Source organism: Oncorhynchus mykiss, chromosome 27 (genome assembly GCF_013265735.2).
Source record: "Oncorhynchus mykiss isolate Arlee chromosome 27, USDA_OmykA_1.1, whole genome shotgun sequence".
NCBI classification, from domain to species: Eukaryota; Metazoa; Chordata; class Actinopteri; order Salmoniformes; family Salmonidae; genus Oncorhynchus; species Oncorhynchus mykiss.
Window position 1 is genome coordinate 20053086 of NC_048591.1, and position 22168 is coordinate 20075253.

General features: G+C 42.8%; 4 protein-coding genes and 2 pseudogenes across 4 annotated transcripts; all 6 read left to right on the plus strand.

Moving 5' to 3' along the window:
• Window positions 1-248: 248 nt before the first annotated feature.
• On the plus strand, window positions 249-22082 carry cldnj (claudin j). Its single transcript, XM_021587924.2, has 2 exons — window positions 249-413; window positions 20793-22082. The coding sequence occupies exon 2, from the start codon at window positions 20818-20820 to the stop codon at window positions 21466-21468; it is 651 nt and encodes a 216-aa protein (XP_021443599.1). The 5' UTR covers window positions 249-413; window positions 20793-20817; the 3' UTR covers window positions 21469-22082.
• On the plus strand, window positions 2519-2850 carry LOC118944721 (annotated as a pseudogene).
• Window positions 5139-6340, plus strand: LOC110507725 (claudin-4-like). Its single transcript, XM_021587925.2, has one exon. The coding sequence runs from the start codon at window positions 5335-5337 to the stop codon at window positions 5968-5970; it is 636 nt and encodes a 211-aa protein (XP_021443600.1). The 5' UTR covers window positions 5139-5334; the 3' UTR covers window positions 5971-6340.
• On the plus strand, window positions 10236-11635 carry cldnf (claudin f). The gene has a single exon (XM_021587923.2). The coding sequence runs from the start codon at window positions 10321-10323 to the stop codon at window positions 11086-11088; it is 768 nt and encodes a 255-aa protein (XP_021443598.1). The 5' UTR covers window positions 10236-10320; the 3' UTR covers window positions 11089-11635.
• On the plus strand, window positions 12466-14765 carry LOC110507726 (claudin-4-like). The gene has a single exon (XM_021587927.2). The coding sequence runs from the start codon at window positions 13572-13574 to the stop codon at window positions 14205-14207; it is 636 nt and encodes a 211-aa protein (XP_021443602.1). The 5' UTR covers window positions 12466-13571; the 3' UTR covers window positions 14208-14765.
• On the plus strand, window positions 14906-17446 carry LOC110507727 (annotated as a pseudogene).
• Window positions 22083-22168: the final 86 nt, after the last annotated feature.

Consider the following 22168-nt stretch of genomic DNA (forward strand, 5'->3'; position numbering starts at 1 on the left):
AAACAGTGGACCCTCTGAGGCCGATCTGAGTATAATCTCAGTTATAAGGTGATACGCTCCAAAACAATCTCTCCTCCTCAATGCGTAGTACCAGAGTGGGGAACTCAATCTTCTTGAGTTTCTCCATGCCAGGGTAAAATAGGGGCATTGTTCCTAGAGGTAATTTAAGCTCTCTAACAGTGGCCTCTTTCATATATGGAAACAATCTGTATCCCCCCCCCCCTTCCTTTTCTCTCTACAGTCTGACAACTGCGATCACCTTCGGTTGTGTTTGTGGCTAGTCGAAGACAGACCCGTCCACAGAACTAACCAGCCAGACCCCTTGTCCATCAAAGCAGACACGTCCTCCAGGCGAACGGAAGAACAACAGGCTATAGCCCTCCAACCCCTAAGGACTGACATCTCCTTGCAAGGTCAGCTTTCAAGTATTCCTTTTCGCTCTTGCCTCTACAAAATGGTGGATGAACTGAATGACTTGTCTGATGTGCATCTATCAACTGCTCGGGTGACATAAAGAAAGATTTGATTGATTGATTGGTTGGTTGATTGGTTGGTTGATTGATACTTTAACAGACATCGCTGGAGGGGAGTTCACTTTCTCTCTCTGACTAGAGTAGAGTAACAGGACAATCATTCACTCACTCAATACGGTGGTCTTTATCAGATTTCACATGTATGTCCAATTGTAATGTTTTAATGAAATGGTGTGGTGTAGTGCAAATATTTTTGTACGGAAGTGCTCCCCCCAAAAAAAATGTTTAAGTACGTCATAATTTCTCAATCAAAGTTTGTACTGACAGATGTAGCCTATTGAATATTCTTACAGAATATATGTAAAATGCATCCTCCAAATACAACGTCTGCCTATGTCGACGCACATATTGTCTCAAGAAAATGTGATATTTTGAATACCCTCAAACATCAAGTTAGGCATACCTGATTTCAAAATAGGCCATCACTGTCAATAGTAAATGATAATTCTTCACGTTTTACTGTTGAAATGTCCAAACTGCATCTGCATGCCAATCATTTGATCTCAATCCGTTTCATGAGAATACGCATTTAGATCTTCTTGAAATTCTCTTTTCTTGAGCAAATTATAGCAAATGGTGTGCTCTGTTGAGTTTTGGCCGTATGAGAAAAATAAAGGCAACTATTCAGCTTCAGCTGAATCTTAAAATCTCGTTACAAATGAGGAGGTGTTTTTGGTGTAGGTCTAACAGTAACGTTATAGGCCTACTATGCTATGCAATTATATTTGGTTCTGTTATGTAAAATACTAATGAATCATTATGTGATCTTGCAATAATTGATTCAGCTTCAGAAATAATATTTTTACCAGCTCCATGTATTCTCAAATTGAAAAAGGTGAGGGAGCGTTGCAGCACTACACCCCTGATGAAATGGAACTTTAGTTTAAATATTTGTACTGTTTTTGTAAGGGATTATCTCATAGAAAGGCAACATGTCTACCTTATTTTGGCAATGTCACAAGCCTGGGAAACCAAAGAGCACCTTACATATGAACTCTTGTTGCAGTCTTGTAACATATTCTATGCAAGGGATTGTAAACTCAAGCAGGAAAATAATAAATTACAGTAGGCCTATGTATTCAAGGCGATCTGTCGGATGATATACTGGTATTTGAAATAATTAAATAAGTGGATATCCTGGTTAAACTCTGCCATTAGAGTTGTAAAAGCATGTGTGTATTCTGGCATTGTTTCAAGTCAACATGATCTGCTGGGAGTCCCAGAGCTGCAAAGGTCAGCCATGGGGTCAAAGGTGAAGAGTGAATGTCAGGTAATGTAGGTAGCCGAAGTAGAATAACATTTTGTTAAAACTCTCTCATTGAAAACTCTATATAGCGACATCCCTTTCATTTGAGAAATGAAAGGGCTCTGTTCATATTAAGAGGAAAGGGGTTGGGAAGTATCTCAATCGAATGGTCTAATTGTCAGATTATAATACTTTTACCTGTCTAGCATTGATATTTGAGGTTTATATAAAAGATTTGAAAAAATCCTTATTCACAGATGACCTAACATGACCAGATGTTTTTCTATTAGTTCCATTCCACATAATGTAGTGTGAAGATAAGCATAAAACTTGCAAAAGAGAGGAGAAAATACTGAAACCCTGACACTGAGTTTATACTTTAAGTGTGTTGGCACACACGGTTCCTCTTTAGCTCGGCTAAAACTATTTGAACACTGGTAAGTCACAATGAGGCTGTTCCACCTATACCATTTAATAGAGAAGACAAAAAACAGCCAGCATGACGGCACATGCCCTGGGGAGGAAGCGGCAAGTCATGTCAAAGCTGTGTTTGAGCGTGTGTGTGTGCCAAGCCTCTCCCAAGTCAGGTGTATAGAAGCACCTGCTCCCAAATTGGCTTAAACATTGACACTTGGATATCTTTCAAGCAAGACATACCAAGCAACTGAATTCTAAGAAAATACTCATTTTTGGCTGATTTCCTTCATCGACTCCTCTAGGACTTAAAGAAGAAGAAAATATGGTATCTGCTATGTTTCAGATGCTGGGCGCAGCACGGGGCATCATTGGCTGGATCGGGGTCATCAATGTCTGTGTCCTGCCTCAATGGAAGGTCACAGCCTTCATCAGCAAGAACATCATGACACAAAACTTATTGGAGGGAATGTGGAAGGTCTGTGTGGTCCAGAGTAGAGGTCAGATACAGTGTAAGGAGTCTACGACTCCATGCTGGATCCACCCCAGCTCCTCCATGCCGCTCGTGCTCCCATCATCATCTCTATCATGATGGACCTGGTGGGCATCCTGCTCGCCGTGATCGGGGGCAAGTGCATGGAGGATTAGAGGGCCAAATCCGGAATTGGCAAGGGTCTAGATTGGCTGTACATTAGCTCTACATTGGCTGGCTCATGATCATGGGAGGCAGCTTCCTCTGGGGGATGGGTGGTAGGGTTAGGGGAGGGGAGGGGGGATTGGGGGAGGGGTGGTAGAGTTAGGGTAGGGTTGGTAGGTTTAGGGGAGGGGTGGGAGGGAGGGAGGGTTGGGGAGGGGTGGGAGGATTGGGGGAGGGGTGGTAGGGTTAGGGGAGGGTTGGTAGGGTTAGGGGAGGGAGGGGGTTTGGGGAGGGGAGGGGTGGGGTGAGAGGTTTGGGGGAGGGGTGGTAGGGTGGTAGGGTTAGGGAGGGTTGTTAGGGTTAGGGGAGGGTTGGTAGGGTTAGGGGAGGGGGGGGGGGGGGGGTTGGGGAGGGGTGGTAGGGTTAGGGGAGGGGTGGTAGGGTTAGGGGAGGGTTGGTAGGGTTAGGGGAGGGTTGGTAGCTTTGTTCAACTGCTAAATGACAAAATGCCATTGTATTTGACTTTAGCTAAAGACAGACAGTACTTCCAGACAGTGGCGCAGAAATGACATGTTATGTCAGCTAATACTCCTTCAGATGTATATTCATATAAAATATGTATAAAATATTTCAGAATGATCTGAATGGGTTTCCCATAACATGTGTACCTTTATTTAACTAGGCAAGTCAGTTAAGAACAAATTCTTATTTTCAATGACGACCTAGGAACAGTGGGTTAACTGCCTTGTTCAGTGGCAGAACGACAGATTTTTACCTTGTCAGCTCAGGGATTTGATCTTGCAACTTTTCGGTTATTAGTCCAACGCTCTAACCACTAGGCTACCTGCCACCCCATAACATTGCATTGAAAGTGCATATTTCATTCATAATTTCGACTAAACGTATATTTTTAATGTATATGTGATTCTGAAAATAGACATGTCAATGGTGATAAAAGTGTAAATATTTTTTTTTGTTCAACTTCAACTTCAAATTCACTGTCTCATGTTTTCTTTGACTGTACATGAGCAACGGCCTTTGATAACAATATCATAATATCCCTCTGCATGGCACTGGTTATTCTTAGCTCTTCAGCAACACCTCACACCAACCGTCAAACAGACATTTTTGTTGAGAAATCACAGACTAGATATATTAGATTACTGTTTAGTTGACAGTTTCACTCTAAAATAACATCCCAATTCCATTTTAGATACTTTATATACCAGGTTAGCCAAGCTGAAATGTAGGCCTAAAGTTTTGTTTGCTACAGTAGCCTAGGTAAATTTAACATAAGAGAAAATGGACAACTGATTGATGGCTTGAGACACCCCACATTCTGTTACACCCCACATTCTGTTTCACCACTCATTCTGTTACACCCCACATTCTGTTACACCCCACATTCTGTTACACCACACATTCTGTTACACCACACATTCTGTTACACCCCACATTCTGTTACACCCCACATTCTGTTACACCCCACATTCTGTTACACCACACATTCTGTTACACCCCACATTCTGTTACACCCCACATTCTGTTACACCCCACATTCTGTTACACCCCACATTCTGTTACACCCCACATTCTGTTACACCCCACATTCTGTTACACCACACATTCTGTTACACCCCACATTCTGTTACACCCCACATTCTGTTACACCACACATTCTGTTACACCACACATTCTGTTACACCCCACATTCTGTTACACCCCACATTCTGTTACACCACACATTCTGTTACACCCCACATTCTGTTACACCCCACATTCTGTTACACCAGACATTCTGTTACACCCCACATTATGTTACACCCCACATTCTGTTACACCACACATTCTGTTACACCCCACATTCTGTTACACCACACATTCTGTTACACCACACATTCTGTTACACCCCACTTCATCTTGTATTTTGGTAGTCTTAGTGAAAACATTGTGTCCTGAATAAAGTGTCAATCAAATATTAGTGTGCAGTCATAAAAAAATACATAGTTTAAACACATCCAAATAAGTCATTTCTTAATAACTATAATCCCTATTTTTAAAACTCCATAGTCAGTTTCCAAGTCATTCTTTGATATGAGTCCCATAGTAGTGAGTCAGAAGGAATAGCTGTTTTGTTTCCGTGTCAAGTGGCTACATGACCTTGAAGCTGCTCTTTTCTCTTAGGTCAGCACTGCTAAAGGTCACCGGGCTTCTGTCTGTTTGTGTATAAACATTTCTCAGCAAATGGGAGCAGAGCAGGGACTTGTAATATCATATACCTGCATCATATCTCTGTTTTTAACACATTACAAACACCACCTCCTACAACACAACTCTATAAATACTGGTCCCTTTTGTGTGAACCATCTCTGAACTCTTTGGGAATAGCTCGACTCCTCGGGACCTGTCTGTACTCAGGTTGGAGTGTGTGATACTCAGGTTGACGTGTGTGAGGTCAGGAACAATCAGTGGACAGTGTGTGTGTGAGGAACTATTCAGTCAAGATGGTTTCCCAGGGGATCCAGATCATGGGCATCATCATGTCGTTGATCGGCTGGTTGATGGTCATCATCGTGTGTGCCCTGCCTATGTGGAAGGTCACAGCCTTCATTGGAGCCAACATCGTCACGGCCCAAACCATCTGGGAGGGAATGTGGATGAACTGTGTTGTGCAGAGCACTGGCCAGATGCAGTGTAAGGTCTACGACTCCATGCTGGCACTACCCCAGGACCTCCAGGCCGCCAGAGCAATGATCATCATCTCCATCCTGACAGGTATCTTCGGCATCTGCCTGTCGATTGCAGGAGGGAAATGCACCAACTGCATAGCAGAGGAGGGATCCAAGGCTAGAGCCTGTATTGTGGCTGGAGTCCTCTACATCATCTCAGGCATCCTCTGCCTCATCCCAGTGTCCTGGTCAGCCAACACCATCATCAGGGATTTCTACAACCCCATGCTGATCGAGGCCCAGAGGAGGGAGCTGGGGGCGTCTCTGTATATAGGCTGGGGTGCTGCAGCACTGCTGCTGATGGGAGGGGGGCTGCTGTGCTGGAACTGTCCCCCCAAGCAGGACCACCACTATCCGGCCAAGTTCTCTCAGGTCAGATCCACCTCCTCCGGACCCATGCAATATGTCTGAGATGTTCATGTCAGTGTCATGTTAAGATCTACTTAATCAAATTGAATTTAAATGAGGACACTAAAGACAGTTCTCATAACAAAAACTGTGAGAGTTTTAAATCACAAAGAACTTGAATGGGTTTGTTGAGTTAAAATAATGTTACGAGTTATGTTATAATTATAATATAAGTATTTTAGTTTTTTTTAAACAGCTGATATTCTCTACTACTGAAGTACCCTGTTAATATCCTTTAATGTCAGATTAAATCCATGAGGTTAGGAATACTGTATATCAAGTTATGTCTCCATTTTGGCACTGTCTTAACATTGTTCCTGTGATTAAAACAAGTGTGTCATCATTGTAAATAAACTGTACAATATAAATATAATACGTCTGTATTATCCATTTATTTATGAAAGCTCATCAATGAATCACTCACATGTGCTTTCACTGGGTTATTAGTGAGGTGAATTGTCTTTCTGTTGCGGTAAAACATTTTATCCAGTATCAGTACAAACACCCCTATGCTCTGCTCTGTTTGGTGTGTAAACCTTGACCTATTTAGAATAACTATTCAGATGCTTGATAACGATCAGATTCATGTTGACTTGATCATAAAATAGAAAAACAATAAGAGATGAGGAAAATAAGAATTTGTCTGTATACAGGCAGCCCAATTCTGATATATTTTCCACTGATTGGTCTTTTGACAAATCACATCAGATCTTTTACAGAGATGAAAAGATTTGTCAAAAGAGCAATTAGTGGAAAAAATATCAGAATTGCTCTGTCTTTGTAAATGCAGCCTCAAAAACATCTGTAGCCTACTGTCATTGTTAGGCCTACTACATTAGGTTTCAGTTAGACCTACTGATTCGTCTATCACACCAACAGGCCAATCCGCACAGCACCAGACAATTGTTATCAGGTGTGACTCATCTAGACTCCATAGGTGCAGATAAGTGTTCTTCTTTTATAAACTTAACCACGGTTGTCATTTTAACACCATCTAGAAGTAGCCTACTGTACCATGCACTCATGTACCATGCACTCCAGGGACTCATGCTTCTGGGTGGAGGGATTCTCTGTAGCCAGTGTCCACTAAGCCAGGATCGAGGACACTCCTCCAAATACAATGTGGCAAGATATGTAAAATCCTATTCGGCAAGAGCGGCCTATGTGTGAGCACATGGCAATATTTGCTTTGAACATTGACTAGCCTAACAATGTTGCTTTGGGGCTTTTGAACTAACTTTTTGTTTTAACTCCAATAATTTAAACACATTTTCCAATAAAGTTTTTAAATTGACAAATGTATTTCATTCCACCTTTTAAAGCATTAGTGATGGGTGTGGAGTGGTTGGACTGTTGTAAGATAAAGGGCTTGTGTAGGATGGGCTACTCCATAGTCTGGACATTTACTTTGAGGCAGTGTGGTAAGATTGTCCACGAAGTAGATTAAACCAAATACCAATAACTCTTTAAGTCTCCTCCAGGGTCCACTTAATTATATCATCCATCTCACACACGCACCCTCCCTCTCCTTTACCCCTCCTTGTTAGGGTATGTCAAAGCTCGATATAGATATTTCTAAATACTGTCATACGAGGCTAGTGGTTTGGTAGCCTCATACGAGGCTAGTGGTTTGGTAGACTCATACGAGGCTAGTGGTTTGGTAGACTCATACAAGGTTAGTGGTTTGGTAGCCTCATCCGAGGCTAGTGATTTGGTAGACTCATACGAGGCTAGTGGTTTGGTAGCCTCATACGAGGCTAGTGGTTTGGTAGCCTCATCCGAGGCTAGTGATTTGGTAGACTCATACGAGGCTAGTGGTTTGGTAGCCTCATACGAGGCTAGTGGTTTGGTAGACTCATACGAGGCTAGTGGTTTGGTAGACTCATACGAGGCTAGTGGTTTGGGGTCACCATGTTAGAACCATTTCCCCAACACAATGTGTTCACATCACCTCCACCCTACCCGACACCCTAGACCCACTCCAATTTGCTTACCGCCCAAATAGGTCCACAGACGATGCAATCTCAACCACACTGCACACTGCCCTAACCCATCTGGACAAGAGGAATACCTATGTGAGAATGCTGTTCATCGACTACAGCTCGGCATTCAACACCATAGTACCCTCCAAGCTCGTCATCAAGCTCGAGACCCTGGGTCTCGACCCCGCCCTGTGCAACTGGGTACTGGACTTCCTGACGGGCCGCCCCCAGGTGGTGAGGGTAGGCAACAACATTTCCACCCCGCTGATCCTCAACACTGGGGCCCCACAAGGGTGCGCTCTGAGCCCTCTCCTGTACTCCCTGTTCACCCACGACTGCGTGGCCACGCACGCCTCCAACTCAATCATCAAATTTGCGGACGACACAACAGTGGTAGGCTTGATTACCAACAACGACGAGACGGCCTACAGGGAGGAGGTGAGGGCCCTCGGAGTGTGGTGTCAGGAAAATAACCTCACACTCAACGTCAACAAAACTAAGGAGATGATTGTGGACTTCAGGAAACAGCAGAGGGAACACCCCCCTATCCAAATCGATGGAACAGTAGTGGAGAGGGTAGCAAGTTTTAAGTTCCTCGGCATACACATCACAGACAAACTGAATTGGTCCACTCACACAGACAGCATCGTGAAGAAGGCGCAGCAGCGCCTCTTCAACCTCAGGAGGCTGAAGAAATTCGGTTTGTCACCAAAAGCACTCACAAACTTCTACAGATGCACAATCGAGAGCATCCTGGCGGGCTGTATCACCTCCTGGTACGGCAACTGCTCCGCCCACAACCGTAAGGCTCTCCAGAGGGTAGTGAGGTCTGCACAACGCATCACCGGGGGCAAACTACCTGCCCTCCAGGACACCTACACCACCCAATGTTACAGGAAGGCCATAAAGATCATCAAGGACATCAACCACCCGAGCCACTGCCTGTTCACCCCGCTATCATCCAGAAGGCGAGGTCAGTACAGGTGCATCAAAGCTGGGACCGAGAGACTGAAAAACAGCTTCTATCTCAAGGCCATCAGACTGTTAAACAGCCACCACTAACATTGAGTGGCTGCTGCTAACACACTGACACTGACACTGACTCAACTCCAGCCACTTTAATAATGGGAATTGATGGAAAATGATGTAAATATATCACTAGCCACTTTAAACAATGCTACCTTGTATAATGTTACTTACCCTACATTATTCATCTCATATGCATACGTATATACTGTACTCTATATCATCGACTGCATCCTTATGTAATACATGTATCACTAGCCACTTTAACTATGCCACTTTGTTTACATACTCACCTCATGTATATACTGTACTCGATACCATCTACTGTATCCTGCCTATGCTGCTCTGTACCATCACTCATTCATATATTCTTATGTACATATTCTTTATCCCCTTACACTGTGTAAAAGACAGTAGTGTTGGTATTGTTAGTTAGATTACTTGTTGGTTATTACTGCATTGTCGGAACTAGAAGCACAAGCATTTCGCTACACTCGCATTAACATCTGCTAACCATGTGTATGTGACAAATAAAATTTGATTTGATTTGATTTGATTCATTGTATCTTAAGCATAATCTAAATGGCTCTTGTGGTTAGGTGAAGACTTTTGGGATGAAGATAAGTTCTGATGTGGTTAGGAAGTGTCACCATTACCCTTTTCCCTAAATTGCAAGTTGTTGACAGTTTCTTGTAACCTGCAGATGATGAAACGTTAAATGATCAGACCACAGTGAGTCACTTGTGGAAACAAATGACACATTGAGTAACTGGTAGTGGAATGTGACTTTCATAACATGTCCTAACCCTACATCTTTTGAAATATAAATATACAATCCAAATGTGGATACATACAGTGATGGAAAAACCAACTTTTTATAAAATAAATAGGCCTGCATATGTGTATTTATTTACATTTTCAAAGTCACAATGAAGGTCAGGGATTTAGCATTTTGATAGATGGGTAATGCCATCATGGAAGTGCCAGTTTCAGTGTAGATGGTATCAAGTTGGAAGAAGTGTAATCCCAATGAAGTCCAGGTTGTTTTGAACCTGTCGCATATGAAAGAGAGCTTTCTGAAGATGACAGTATTGAGTGAAGTATTGTCACCACTTTGTCAGCTCTGTCTGTGTGTCACAAAGTATCTACAGTGTGATAGCCTGAGGAAACTGGTCTGTCCGGAACAACTCACCTGGTGGCAGGAAACCACTCCTCCTGCACATTCTTCCTCCTCAGCGGGCTCCAGTTGTTTCTGATCGTCAATCAGACCTCTCACATAGCTCCAGAGATCCAGACCTAGGCAGCCAGACTTCTCTTTCTCCCACTCCGGACATAACCTTTGGTCATGGGAAGGATCGGAAAGGAGGTGTTTGGCCAGGTGCTCAGCTTCATCGGCTTTGTGGGGGTGGCAGTGACCACAGGTATCCCCATGTGGAGGGTAACCACTTACATCGGTGCCAACATCGTAACAGGACAGATTGTGTGGGACGGCCTGTGGATGAACTGCGTGATGCAGAGCACGGGACAGATGCAGTGCAAGATAAACGACTCAGTGATGAGGCTAGCGACAGACCTTCAGGCAGCGAGGGCCCTGGTCATCATCTCCATCATCTTCATCTTTGTCGGCCTGATTGTCACCTTCATCGGGGGCCAGTGTACCAGCACCCTGAAGTCTGAATCCTCCAAGAGTAAAGTGACGATCCTTGGAGGCATCCTGCTGCTCATTGGTGCTCTTCTGGTCCTCATCCCCGTCTGCTGGTCGGCAGCGTTCACCATCTCAGACTTTAATAACCCTCTGACCATCGAGACCCAGAGGAGGGAGATAGGAGCCTCCATCTACATCGGCTGGGGCTCCACAGCGCTGCTCCTCATCGGAGGGATCATCCTCTGCACCTCCTGCCCGCCCCAGAAGATGTATGGGTACCCAGGCTATCCTCAAGGAGCACCCATGTACCCCTATCCAGGCCAACCAATGGTCCAGGCAGGGCCCTATGGGAGAGTTTACACCCCAGCCAGCAGACCCTACTCAGGGACAGGTTCGTATGCACCAAGCAAGCCATATGCAGCACCAATAGAATACGCTGTACCTGGACGGCCTGGACGGTATCTGTAACAAAGTGAAATGGAAAGCGGGAATGTCTCCCTGAATATTGACTGGTATGCTGGACCTTGATGTTTTCAAGCTATTGTTTTGGTTAGCTTTGCCTCTGAGTTTAATTGCACCACCAAAATGTACTTATATCATGTACTTTTGTCCGCATTGATATGTAGATATTGTTATTGATGAGAATAACATGCAATGTATAGACATGAAAATGATTGTGTGAATGATATTCATTATGTTTATGAGTGTTTGCACTTTCACACAAGAGGAAGAATCTGTTCTTTCAAATGTTGACAATGTAAATCCTTATGTCTTGACTACTATACCAGTATGCAAACATTACAACAAATAGTTTGATAATGAGAATGGATGTAGCGTAAATTTTCATTTTAGCAGCAACCTGTGTTCTCCCATTGTGCAACCGATACTGTTGTCTTGTAAATAGCTGGCTGGTCTATGACTTGTGATGTATCTGTACACAGAAAACAACCCATTTTTCTGTAAATATGTAGTGCCTATATTTACCAAATATAAACACACACGTTATTATATAAAACAATGTGTAGGCTTAATGTGTCTTTGTGGAAAAGTTGGGAAACAATAACTGCGATTTCAAATGTTCATGAACTGTGAGCAATAATCATACCAATAATCAAAGCCTATGCATTTTCTAACTTACGATTCATGTTTTAAAAGTTGCATTTTGAATTCAACTCTGCTTTAAATCATGAATCTAAACATCTAAGTCGTTGGGGGAGGGGGTACTAAGCTAACATATGTAGTTTGTTTAAGATGGTCATACCATAGATCATTTAGCTATTTGAGTTTGAATTTCAGGACCCTTTCAGGTCTAAAAAAAATATATATATTTTTAAATTTGGCCTTTACTACTATAGCGCATAGTAGCGCATTGAATAACACATTCATAAAAGGCAAAATACATAAGGAATAAGGTTTTGAAGTGTATGTCTTATATCTAGGAGATATAAGAAAGCTCAGGGAATATATATATATATATATATTTACACATATTCAACCCCTTATTTTTGTTGACACAAAACTACATCTATACTTCCATTAATTTGTATGGGTTACCTTCAGATGTGATCCTGTGACACTTAGTTTGTAGCCAAAACGGTTTTGACGCTAGACAGAAGTTGGCACATCAGCGTTTCTGACATCAGACAAGTCCCGTGGGGCTTATAGGGGTCGTAGAGCAAAACGGAGAACACCAGCGCGTTTGTGAAAGTCTCATCTTTCTATATTAGTTTGTAGGCCAAACTGTTCAGACGCTACAGACGTTGATGTGAGTGGACCAATCTTTTTCTCATGGTTTGACAAACACCGCCGTAGCTCGGCCACTTTCCACCGCAGATGCGGAAAGCCGACATAGGGGATGTGGTGTACTGAGACACAGCCCATGCATATATCTCTAGCTTAAACTGTCGGATTTTGATAGGGTGTGTCAATAGACTTTTAAGGATTTTAAGGGATCAATATCTTTCAGTTACATGATGACGTGTATCTGTGAATCTCCTTTCATTTTGGAAATGAATGGTTGCATGGTTGTTTAAAAGCTCCCTTATATCTCCTCTCTCCAAATATACAAACATCCCACTGGGCACACAATGGTTGAATCTACATCGTTTCCACATCATTTCACTCAAATTACGTTTGTTGAACCAACGTGGAATAGATGTTGAATTGACGTCCGTGCTCAGTGGGATAGTTTTGAGAGTCTAGACTGTAACTCAAATAGGTTGTTTAATTAGATTGCCAACAGCTTTCTTTAAAATCAAGGTTTCTTAGATCTGTACCCGGGCTTAAGGCAATGTTCTGTAATATGTTCATTTAATGTATTGGTTTATTTCATGAAAGAAATGGGTTCAGGATCAAAACCAAGAAATCAGAGACTGAATATAGGCCTTAACTTACTTCTGGCTATGACAAATCAGAATTCTGGTGGTATTAGCAACCTGATTACAGAAAACAATAGTTGCAATAAAAAATGTCATCATGAAAACAGGGAACAACAGTAGCTTCGAACGTCCGGCCATGACTAATGAGAATTCAGGTGGCATTCTTGACGGTTTATCTCTCTACCCTGAAACCAATGGGCAGACAGGCCTAACCACCCAGCCAAACGGCATTCACTACAGAGGCATTTTTTTGAATGGACCAATTACTATCTCTTCTTCACAGGTCTTGAGGTGCATCTCATCGAAACCCATTGTCATTCACACATACCGACAGGGGAGGTGAAAGAATCTGGTCCGGCTTGAAAATTACCATGTCAACTGGTTTCAGGTCAGGGGGAAGGATGTTGACTCCACCCTTTCAGGAGCAGAGAGGTCCATATAACTTCAGGGGACGTGACTTAGTCATTAGTTAACAACGATTACAACCAAGCTGAGCTGACCTGCATTGACTCTCTTCTACAACTTCTGTCTGAGCTTCATTGATTTTACAACAAAAAACAAGAATTCTTCAAAATGGTGTCGATGGGAAGACAGATGCTGGGCTTCGTCCTGGCTATCATTGGGTTCCTGGGGACCATTATTGTGTGTGCCCTGCCTATGTGGAAAGTCACAGCCTTCATCGGAGCCAACATCGTGACTGCTCAGGTCATATGGGAGGGCTTGTGGATGAACTGTGTGACCCAGAGCACGGGACAGATGCAGTGCAAGATCTATGACTCCCTCCTGGCCTTACCCCAAGACCTGCAGGCTGCCAGAGCTCTAAGCGTCATCGCCATCATCGCATCATGCTTCGGCATCCTCTTGGGAATTTCTGGAGGAAAGTGCACCAACTTTGTGGAGGATGAGGCTTCCAAAGCTAAAGTAGCCATTGCCAGTGGGATCATTTTCATCGTGGCTGGCGTCCTCATCCTCGTCCCTGTCTGCTGGTCTGCCAACACCATCATCAGGGATTTTTACAACCCTCTGCTGGTCGAGGCCCAGAGGAGGGAGCTGGGGGCCTCGCTGTACATCGGCTGGGGCACCGCAGGGCTCCTGATCCTGGGAGGGGGGCTCCTCTGCAGCTCCTGCCCACCCAAGGAGGAGCGTGACGACTACCCAGTGAAGTACTCACAGGCAAGATCCACAGCTACCAGCAGAGCTTACGTTTGAGCTGGAAACTGTTGAAAGAAAGACTGTAAATTATTTGATTATCTTTGGCAATCTTCTGTGAAATGAAAATACCATGCAAGTTACTGGTATTATCCAGTCTTGTTCTTTTCCATTTTACGTTTTGAAAGTTATGTGAAATCAGAACAGAGTAAATATGTGAAAACAAATTAACTGAGCTCTTCAGAACTTTGCAAGAAAAAGACAAGACAGAACTGTTGCCTATAAGAAATGACGTTACAGAGAAGTAGTACTAGTCTATACGCAGTGTAGAGGGATCATCTCATGGGTCATGGGGTGATGACTGAAGTGAATTGAAGCCATTCCCATAACCCTAACTTCTCTTTTACCGTATAAGGACACTGTGCCAGAATGATAGTATTGATGTAAGAACATGGACTATATGTACATTATATATGTATAATTGACTTGTCATAACTTTGTACAGTAGATCACAGTATGTTTTGCAAACAGCCAATATATGTTGATTGATTATGTCTAAAGAACGTAATCAATTGCAAACCTTATTTCTTTTGTATAAAACATTTCCAACAAAGTTTATACATTGGTGTTAACCGTCTTTTTTAAGAAATTGACTCCAAGTTACTGTGATTTCCTTTTTCTCAGCTGAAATCTTAGCTGAAAATGTCTAATAGCATAGTATTTAGGTGAAATGACCTACTGATAATCCTCTCTCACTGTCTTCTGTTTGAATGACACCAAAAGTGGGACTTTACATCACATTGATTCGAGTAAGAAAGTGAGGAAAGTATTTAACCCTGTCACACAATCCTGAGAATACTGATTTCTTCTAAGGATTTGAAATAGATTTCCCCCATTATTAGAATTACTCACTGAGACATTTACTTTAAAGACTGGCAGTGACAGATTGACAAAATCTTTGAGGGGCAAGAATGCACAGATGAACCAGTTATACAACTTAAGCTAGGTTAGATAAAAACTATTGTCTGTGAAACAAGCTCTGCTATTTAAACTGGCTTCCTCTCAGAACCAGCTATGTAGAGATGATGTGCAGAGATTGGCCAAAATGTATAGGCCTACTGGATATTTTCATAATTTATTGTTATTGTTAAATTGAACAAAATGGTAGAACCTGGTTTGTTTTCATTGTTCATTCATTGTTGAATAGACAATTGTCACTACTTTCTTGAACAAGAAGCATTAAGAACAGTATCACCTTACCACCCCTTAAACTACATCGTAATTCCTTGTGCCAAGTATACCAAAACATGTCTCGTTACATCTTCTTCTTGTGACAGTGAGACGCTGTTTACATACATTACATAATGCTTAAGTTAACAGTGCACATTATAAAAATATGTTGTATGAGTTTAAACAGATCAGATTATCTCTCGCCCCCAGCCCCACCTCTCTCTTTTCATGCCAATGCCAATGGAATGTGAATGTCTCCAAATCGGGGCATACTGCATGCTCTGAAATCTGGTGACCTCTCTAACCCAGTGAAAGTGAAGCTTGGCATAGGTGTGTCAGGAAAGCAAAACAAATCACTGTTGATTTTTAGTTGAGAATGTGTAAACTAAGAAGGTATGATGAGTTCACATAAAGACAGAGGGCGAGAAGGGTACTTTACAGGGCTAGTGCTCCCCTCCTCTGTTTTCTTTTCTGTCCTCCCATGACTATTTATAAACTTATTTCAGCACTATTTGCCATCTATTGCTAACAAAGTCAAATGAATCCCATTGAAAGTTCATTTTGCTGAGCTTTCAAGCTGGTGAGTTTTCAAGCACATGCCTACATCCTCATTCCTCATAGGATGTTTGAACAATGAAAGCTTAGTAAACTGATCTACCATATCCAAAAAGGAGAATAAAATAAAACTCCCACCTTTATTATCCGCACAGAACAATGTATCCTGTAAGGCTGGTATTATTTGGCTGGCTCTCAGTTTCTTAAAGCGGGACAGGCCAGTGACACTCTTCTTTCTAGTTTTCAAATGCACCAAAACACCTGATTGCCTTCCAATATTAACTTGGAGACACAAAGAGTTAGTCAATGAGTAGAGAGAGACAGAGAGACACTGCATTCAGAATGTGTTCCATGGGCATTCAGATGCTGGGCAGTGCCCTGGCCTTGATCGTCTGTGTAGGGAACGACCATTGTCGGCGGCGTGCCCATGTAGAAGGTCATAGACTTCATCTGAAAAAACAATGTCACCTCGCAAACCATCTGGGAGGGCATCTGGATGAGCTGTGTGGCCCAGAGCACCGGCCAGATGCAGTTTAAGGTATATGACTCCATGATGTCCCTCAGCTCCGACCTGCAGGTTGCTAGAGCGCTGGTCGTGGTGGACATCGTGGTGGGAATTGCTGGCCTCTTCATGGTGTTTGTCGGGGGGGAAGTGCACCAACTTTCTGTTGGAGGAGGTGGCCAAGGCACGGGCGACGGTGGCGGTAGGGGTGGTGCTCATCATCAGTGGGATCCTGTGTCTCATCCCTGTATCCTCGACAGCCAGTCTCATCATCCAGGACTTTTACAATCGACTCCTGGTGGATGCTCAGCGGAGAGAGGTGGGCGGCTGGGATCCTGCTACTCCTGGGAGGGGGACTCCTCTGTGGTAACTGCCACCCCAAGGAGGACGACAAAGCCCCCTCTGTGAAATATATACTGGCCAAGTCGTCAGGAAGTTAAAGAAAACCAGCAGGTTCTGTGGCAAGTTCCTCCACCCCAACAAAGACCGACATTTAATATGAAGGTTCATGGGACAAACTGGTCTGCATGAAAATGTTGTTTCTCCATCTTTTCAAAAGGTATTGGTGGTATAAGAAGGTACATGGACGGACATGGGAATATAAAGGAAAAGGTACCCGTGGAAAGATGTTGTATGCAAAAAAACTGTACTATGAAGGAAAATATGCACTTAACTATTTGATTGATTAGCCAGGGAAACACTTCACTCTTAGAAAAAAGGGTTCCAAAAGGATACTTCAGCTGCCCCATAGGGTTCCAGGTAGAACCGTTTTGAGTTCTATACAGAATCCTTTCCAAAGAGATAACCGAAAAGGGTTCCCCTATGGGGCAGCTGAAGAATCCTTTTGGAACCTTTTTTTCTAAGAGTGAAGTGTTTTTGAACAGTTTTTTTGCATACAACATCTTTCCACGGGTACCTTTTCCTTTATATTCCCATGTCTGTCCATTTCTGTCTGTAATAAAAAACCAATTCTGATTGGCTGGGGCTGGCTCTCTAGTGGGTCGGCCTGGCTCCCAAGTGGGTGGGCCTATGCCCTCCCAGGTCCACCCATGGCTGAGCCACTGCCCAGTCATGTGAAATCCATAGATTAGGGCCTTATTCATTTATTTAAATTTACTGATTTCCTTAACTCTAATTCAGAAAAATCGTAGAAATTGTTGCATGTTGCGATTATTATTTTGTTCAGTATATGTAAATGTTATTTGTTTCTCGAATTCCTGGCAAGTTGATTATACACTGTTGCAAATTATATTAGTCAGCAACTTTTTTACTGTTGTATGTTCTCTGTTTTATTACAATAAACTATCTTTTCATATTTCAGGGTGAGTGTTTGTTGATTCAGTACTCCCACTGATGTCCTTGTTTTCACGATACGCATTCCTCATGATCATAAAATGTTCTCTGTAAGGTTCAAATAGAACACTGGTAAAACCTGTTTGACAGGAACTGGTGTCAGAGAATTCCACACATGCTTCAAACTCAATGTGTTTTTCGACCAAAATATACAATTACAAGGCTTGCAAACATTGGGTATGTCTATTGTGACAGATATTGTTGTATCAACCCACTCTCGTAATCTTTAAATCAATAAAATAATCAACTATGTTTGAGTTCATAAAAATACTGGTGTGAGTTGAGTAGGTTTACACTAAGCTGTGAGAAAGCAGTGTTATGTTCCCCTGTTATCAGACCTGTGGATCAGGGAGAGTCTCCAGTTCCGCTGTCCTCGTGCAGAAAATATTGAGAGCTTAAAATGACTTAATCCCTTAATTGCGTCTAATTTGTCTCACCATAACATTTTCTCTTTGCCTTAGGTGTTTTTGTTATTGTGTTTATTAAGTTTAACATCAAGTCATTGATTGTCACATTATATTCAGTAGTGTTACAGAAAGACTGTCCAGTAATATTCAGTAAGATTTGAATGATCAAATCTCTGAATGACAGTTTCACTGCTGCTCGTTCTCTTTCTATTCTATTCAAAGAAACCGGCAATATTGTGGAACACCTCAGTCATGTCCCTCCATCAAATAGGTCCGACACTGATGACACACTACTGCTATCTAGTGGTATATACAGTGCCTTCAGAAAGTATTCAGACCCCTAGACTTTTTCCACATTTTGTTATGTTACAGAGTTATTCTAAAATTGATTAAATGAAGAAAAAAAATCCCCACCAATCTACACACAATACCCCATAATGACAAAGCAAAAACTGTTTTTTCGATTTTTTGCAAATTTACTAAAAATAAAAAACTGAAATACCTTATTTACATAAATATTCAGGATGCTCAGGTGCATACTATTTCAATTTATCATCCTTGAGATGATTCTACAACTTGATTGGAGTCCACCTGTGGTAAATTCAATTGATTGGACATGATCTGGAAATGCAAACACCAGTCTATATAAGGTCCCACAGTTGACAGTGCATGTCAGAGCAAAAACCAAGCCATGAGGTCGAAGGAATTGTCCGTAGAGCTCCAAGGCAGGATTGTGACGAGGCACAGATCTGGGGAAGGGTACCAAAAAATGTCTGCAGCATTGAAGATCCCCAAGAACACAGTGGCCTCCATCATTCTTAAATGGAAGACATTTGTAACTTCCAAGACTCTTCCTAGAGCTGGCCACCCGGCCAAACTGAGCAATCGGTGGAGAAGGTCCTTAGTTAGGGAGGTGACCAAGAACCCTATGGTCAGTCTGACAGAGCTCTAGAGTTCCTCTGTGGAGATGGGACAACCTTTCAGAAGAACAACCATCTCAGCAGCACTCCACCAATTAGGTCTTTATGGTAAAGTGGCCAGACGGAAGCCACTCCTCAGTAAAAGGCATATGACAGCCCGCTTGGAGTTTGCCAAAAGACAACTAAAGACTCTCAGACCATGAGAAACAAGATTCTCTGGTCTAAATGAAACCAAGATTTAACTATTTGGCCTGAATGACAAGCATCACCCCCTGAGGAAACCTGGCACCATCACTACGGTGAAGCATGGTGGTGGCAGCATCATGCTGTGAGGATGTTTTGCGCCTGCAGGGAGTGGGAGACTAGTCAGGATCGAGGGAAAGATGTATGGAGCAAAGTACAGAGAGATCCTTGATGAAAACCTGCTCCAGAGCACACAGGACCTCAGATTGGGGTGAAGGTTCACCTTCCAACAGGACAACAACCCTAAGCACACAGCCAAGACAACGCATGAGGGGCTTCAGGACAATGTCCTTGAGTGGCCCAGCTGGAGCCCGGACTTGAACCTGATCGAATATCTCTGGAGAGACCTGAAAATAGCTGTGCAGCAACACCCCGCATCCAACCTGACAGAGGTTGAGAGGATCCGCAGAGAAGAATGGGAGAAACTCCCCAAGTACAGGTGGTCCAAGCTTGTAGCATCATACCCAAGAAGACTCAAGGCTGTAATTGCTGCCAAAGGTGCTTCAACATAAGGGTCTGAATACTTATGCAAACGTAATATTTCAGTTGAAACATTTCTAAAATCCTTTTTTTGCTTTGTCATTGTATGGTATTGTGTGTATATTGACTAGGAAAAAAACCAATATAATCAATTTTAGAATAAGGCTGTAAACGAACAAAATTTGGAAAAAGTCAAGCGGTCTGAATACTTTCTGAAGGCACTATACATAATGTATGTTTCCCACTGTGTCCTGTAGTGTGCCTGTTAGGAAGTAGGATGGACAATGTCCAACCTAGAACCAAACAACACATTGCATAGGCCTTCCTATCAGTCAAACGGACCATACTTATACCTTTTAAGGTGCGTAAACCGCAGTGCTTCAGCATGGACATTTGGTTAAGGGATTTCATTGACTTATTGACTATGGAATGAGCGGCATCTGCCCTCCAAGACCATGACAATGACCCAGACGGTCTCTGGAACACTAGAATAACGTGTAAACCGTAGAGCATAGCCTAGTATATCAACTGTGTATTTGTTTATGAACTATACCCCCCTTCTTGCCAGGTCCCAGAGGATGCCTAGCTTGTTGTGGCAGGGATCAATAGGTGTCCTCCCCCTTCTATTGTTTATTGTCATGTTTGGATGTTGGTTGTCTGTCCCATGTAGCTCAGTTGCACTTGCAACACCACTGTTGTGGGTTCAATTCCCACAGGGGACAAGTACGAAAATGTATGCACTCACTACTGTAAGTTGCTCTGGATAAGAATGACACACAATGTAAAAAAAAACATCTCACTGTGTTGTTGTCTTTGTAAATGGAAAATAAAAAAGTATAAATGGGAGAGAAAAAATGTGTGGAAATTGCTAGGCTGTAATCACAGAGATAAAAGAGCCAACAGACATTTTGAGCATATTGTTAAAACATATTTTTTCTCTTTGTTTCATCCCCAGTTCTGCACAAGCTGTAGCGCCCCCCATGGCTGTGGAGGAGCTGGGCATCACCCTGTCCATGGTGGGCCTGGCAGGCACCATCCTGATCTGTGCCCTGCCCATGTGGAAGGTTACAGCGTTCATCGGCACCCACCTGGTGGTCATGCAAGTGTTCTGGGAGGGCCTGTGGATGACCTGTGTGTCTGAAACCACGGGACAGATGCAGTGTAAAATATATGATGCTCTTCTAGACCTGTCCCCTGACCTCCAGGCGGCCAGGGGCCTCATCGTCATCAGCATGGTACTGGGCTGCCTGGCATTCCTCGTCTTCCTCCTGGGAGCTAGGTGTACCAACTGCCTGAGCCATCCCAAGTTCAAAGCCAGCATGGTGCAGGCCGCAGGGGTCACCTTCGCCCTGGCTGGGTTAAGCATCATAGTGGCTGTGTCCTGGACGGCCCAGTCAATAATTAGGGACTTCTATAACCCGCGGGTCCCTGAGGTGCTCAAGAAAGAGATGGGGGCGGCCATCTATGTGGGCTGGGTGACCTCTGGGTTCCTGTTCTGTGGAGGAGGGGTGCTGTGTACCAGCTGTCCTCCAAGGGGGAGAGAGGGCAGGCATGGTTCCAGCAGTAGGTACACCCTGGCTAGGATGCCCACTCACACTCACAGCAGCTATGCCATAAAGAACTATGTGTGAGAGGGGAGTGCTTTATTTGCCTTTTAACTTCAGGCAAATAGTGTTGGCAGGTGTTGGCACTATGAAGAAACATGTCACAGCAAGTTTTTCCATGACAACATTGTTATTTTGTACATTGAATGTCCATGTCTGGTTATTCAGTGTATTGTCTGACTTTCATAGATTTAGAATTGCCCTGGAACTATTTGATAGCTTGGTGGAAGTTTAAAAAAAATAAGATCATGTTAATTGATTCTTGTTAAAAAATAAGTCTGACTTAGGTAATTGTAGCTATTAAAATGTTCACTCTAATACCATGAAATATGTTTACTGAGGAAATATCTGTTATTGAAATATAATCACTGAAAATCAATAGGTTACTAATATTGACAGTACAACTACGTCAACTGAATGAACCTGATTGTTTTTATATCCCTGTATTGTAATTCACATATTTTCATTTTTCCCCATCCTATTCAACTGTGGTTACTACTTATAATGTGTTTTTGTAACAATGTTATCACAGTTAATTTTGTGATTAGAATCTGCATGCTAAGAGAATAGAGGCAGTACTTTAGCGGGCAACAAATCATGTTCGTTGAATGATTTGCGATTTGAACTTAATAGAAATAAACATTTTGATTAGAAATGACTTTTGTTGCATCTCTTTTATTTATCTTATTGAAAAAGTGTATCAAAACTCATTAGAAGGGAGAAGATT

Excerpts from the sequence above, each read along its gene's own strand:
- LOC110507725 (XM_021587925.2), top strand. The coding sequence starts at position 5,335 with ATGGTTTCCCAGGGGATCCAGATCATGGGCATCATCATGTCGTTGATC.
- cldnf (XM_021587923.2), top strand. The coding sequence starts at position 10,321 with ATGGGAAGGATCGGAAAGGAGGTGTTTGGCCAGGTGCTCAGCTTCATC.
- LOC110507726 (XM_021587927.2), top strand. The coding sequence starts at position 13,572 with ATGGTGTCGATGGGAAGACAGATGCTGGGCTTCGTCCTGGCTATCATT.
- cldnj (XM_021587924.2), top strand. The coding sequence starts at position 20,818 with ATGGCTGTGGAGGAGCTGGGCATCACCCTGTCCATGGTGGGCCTGGCA.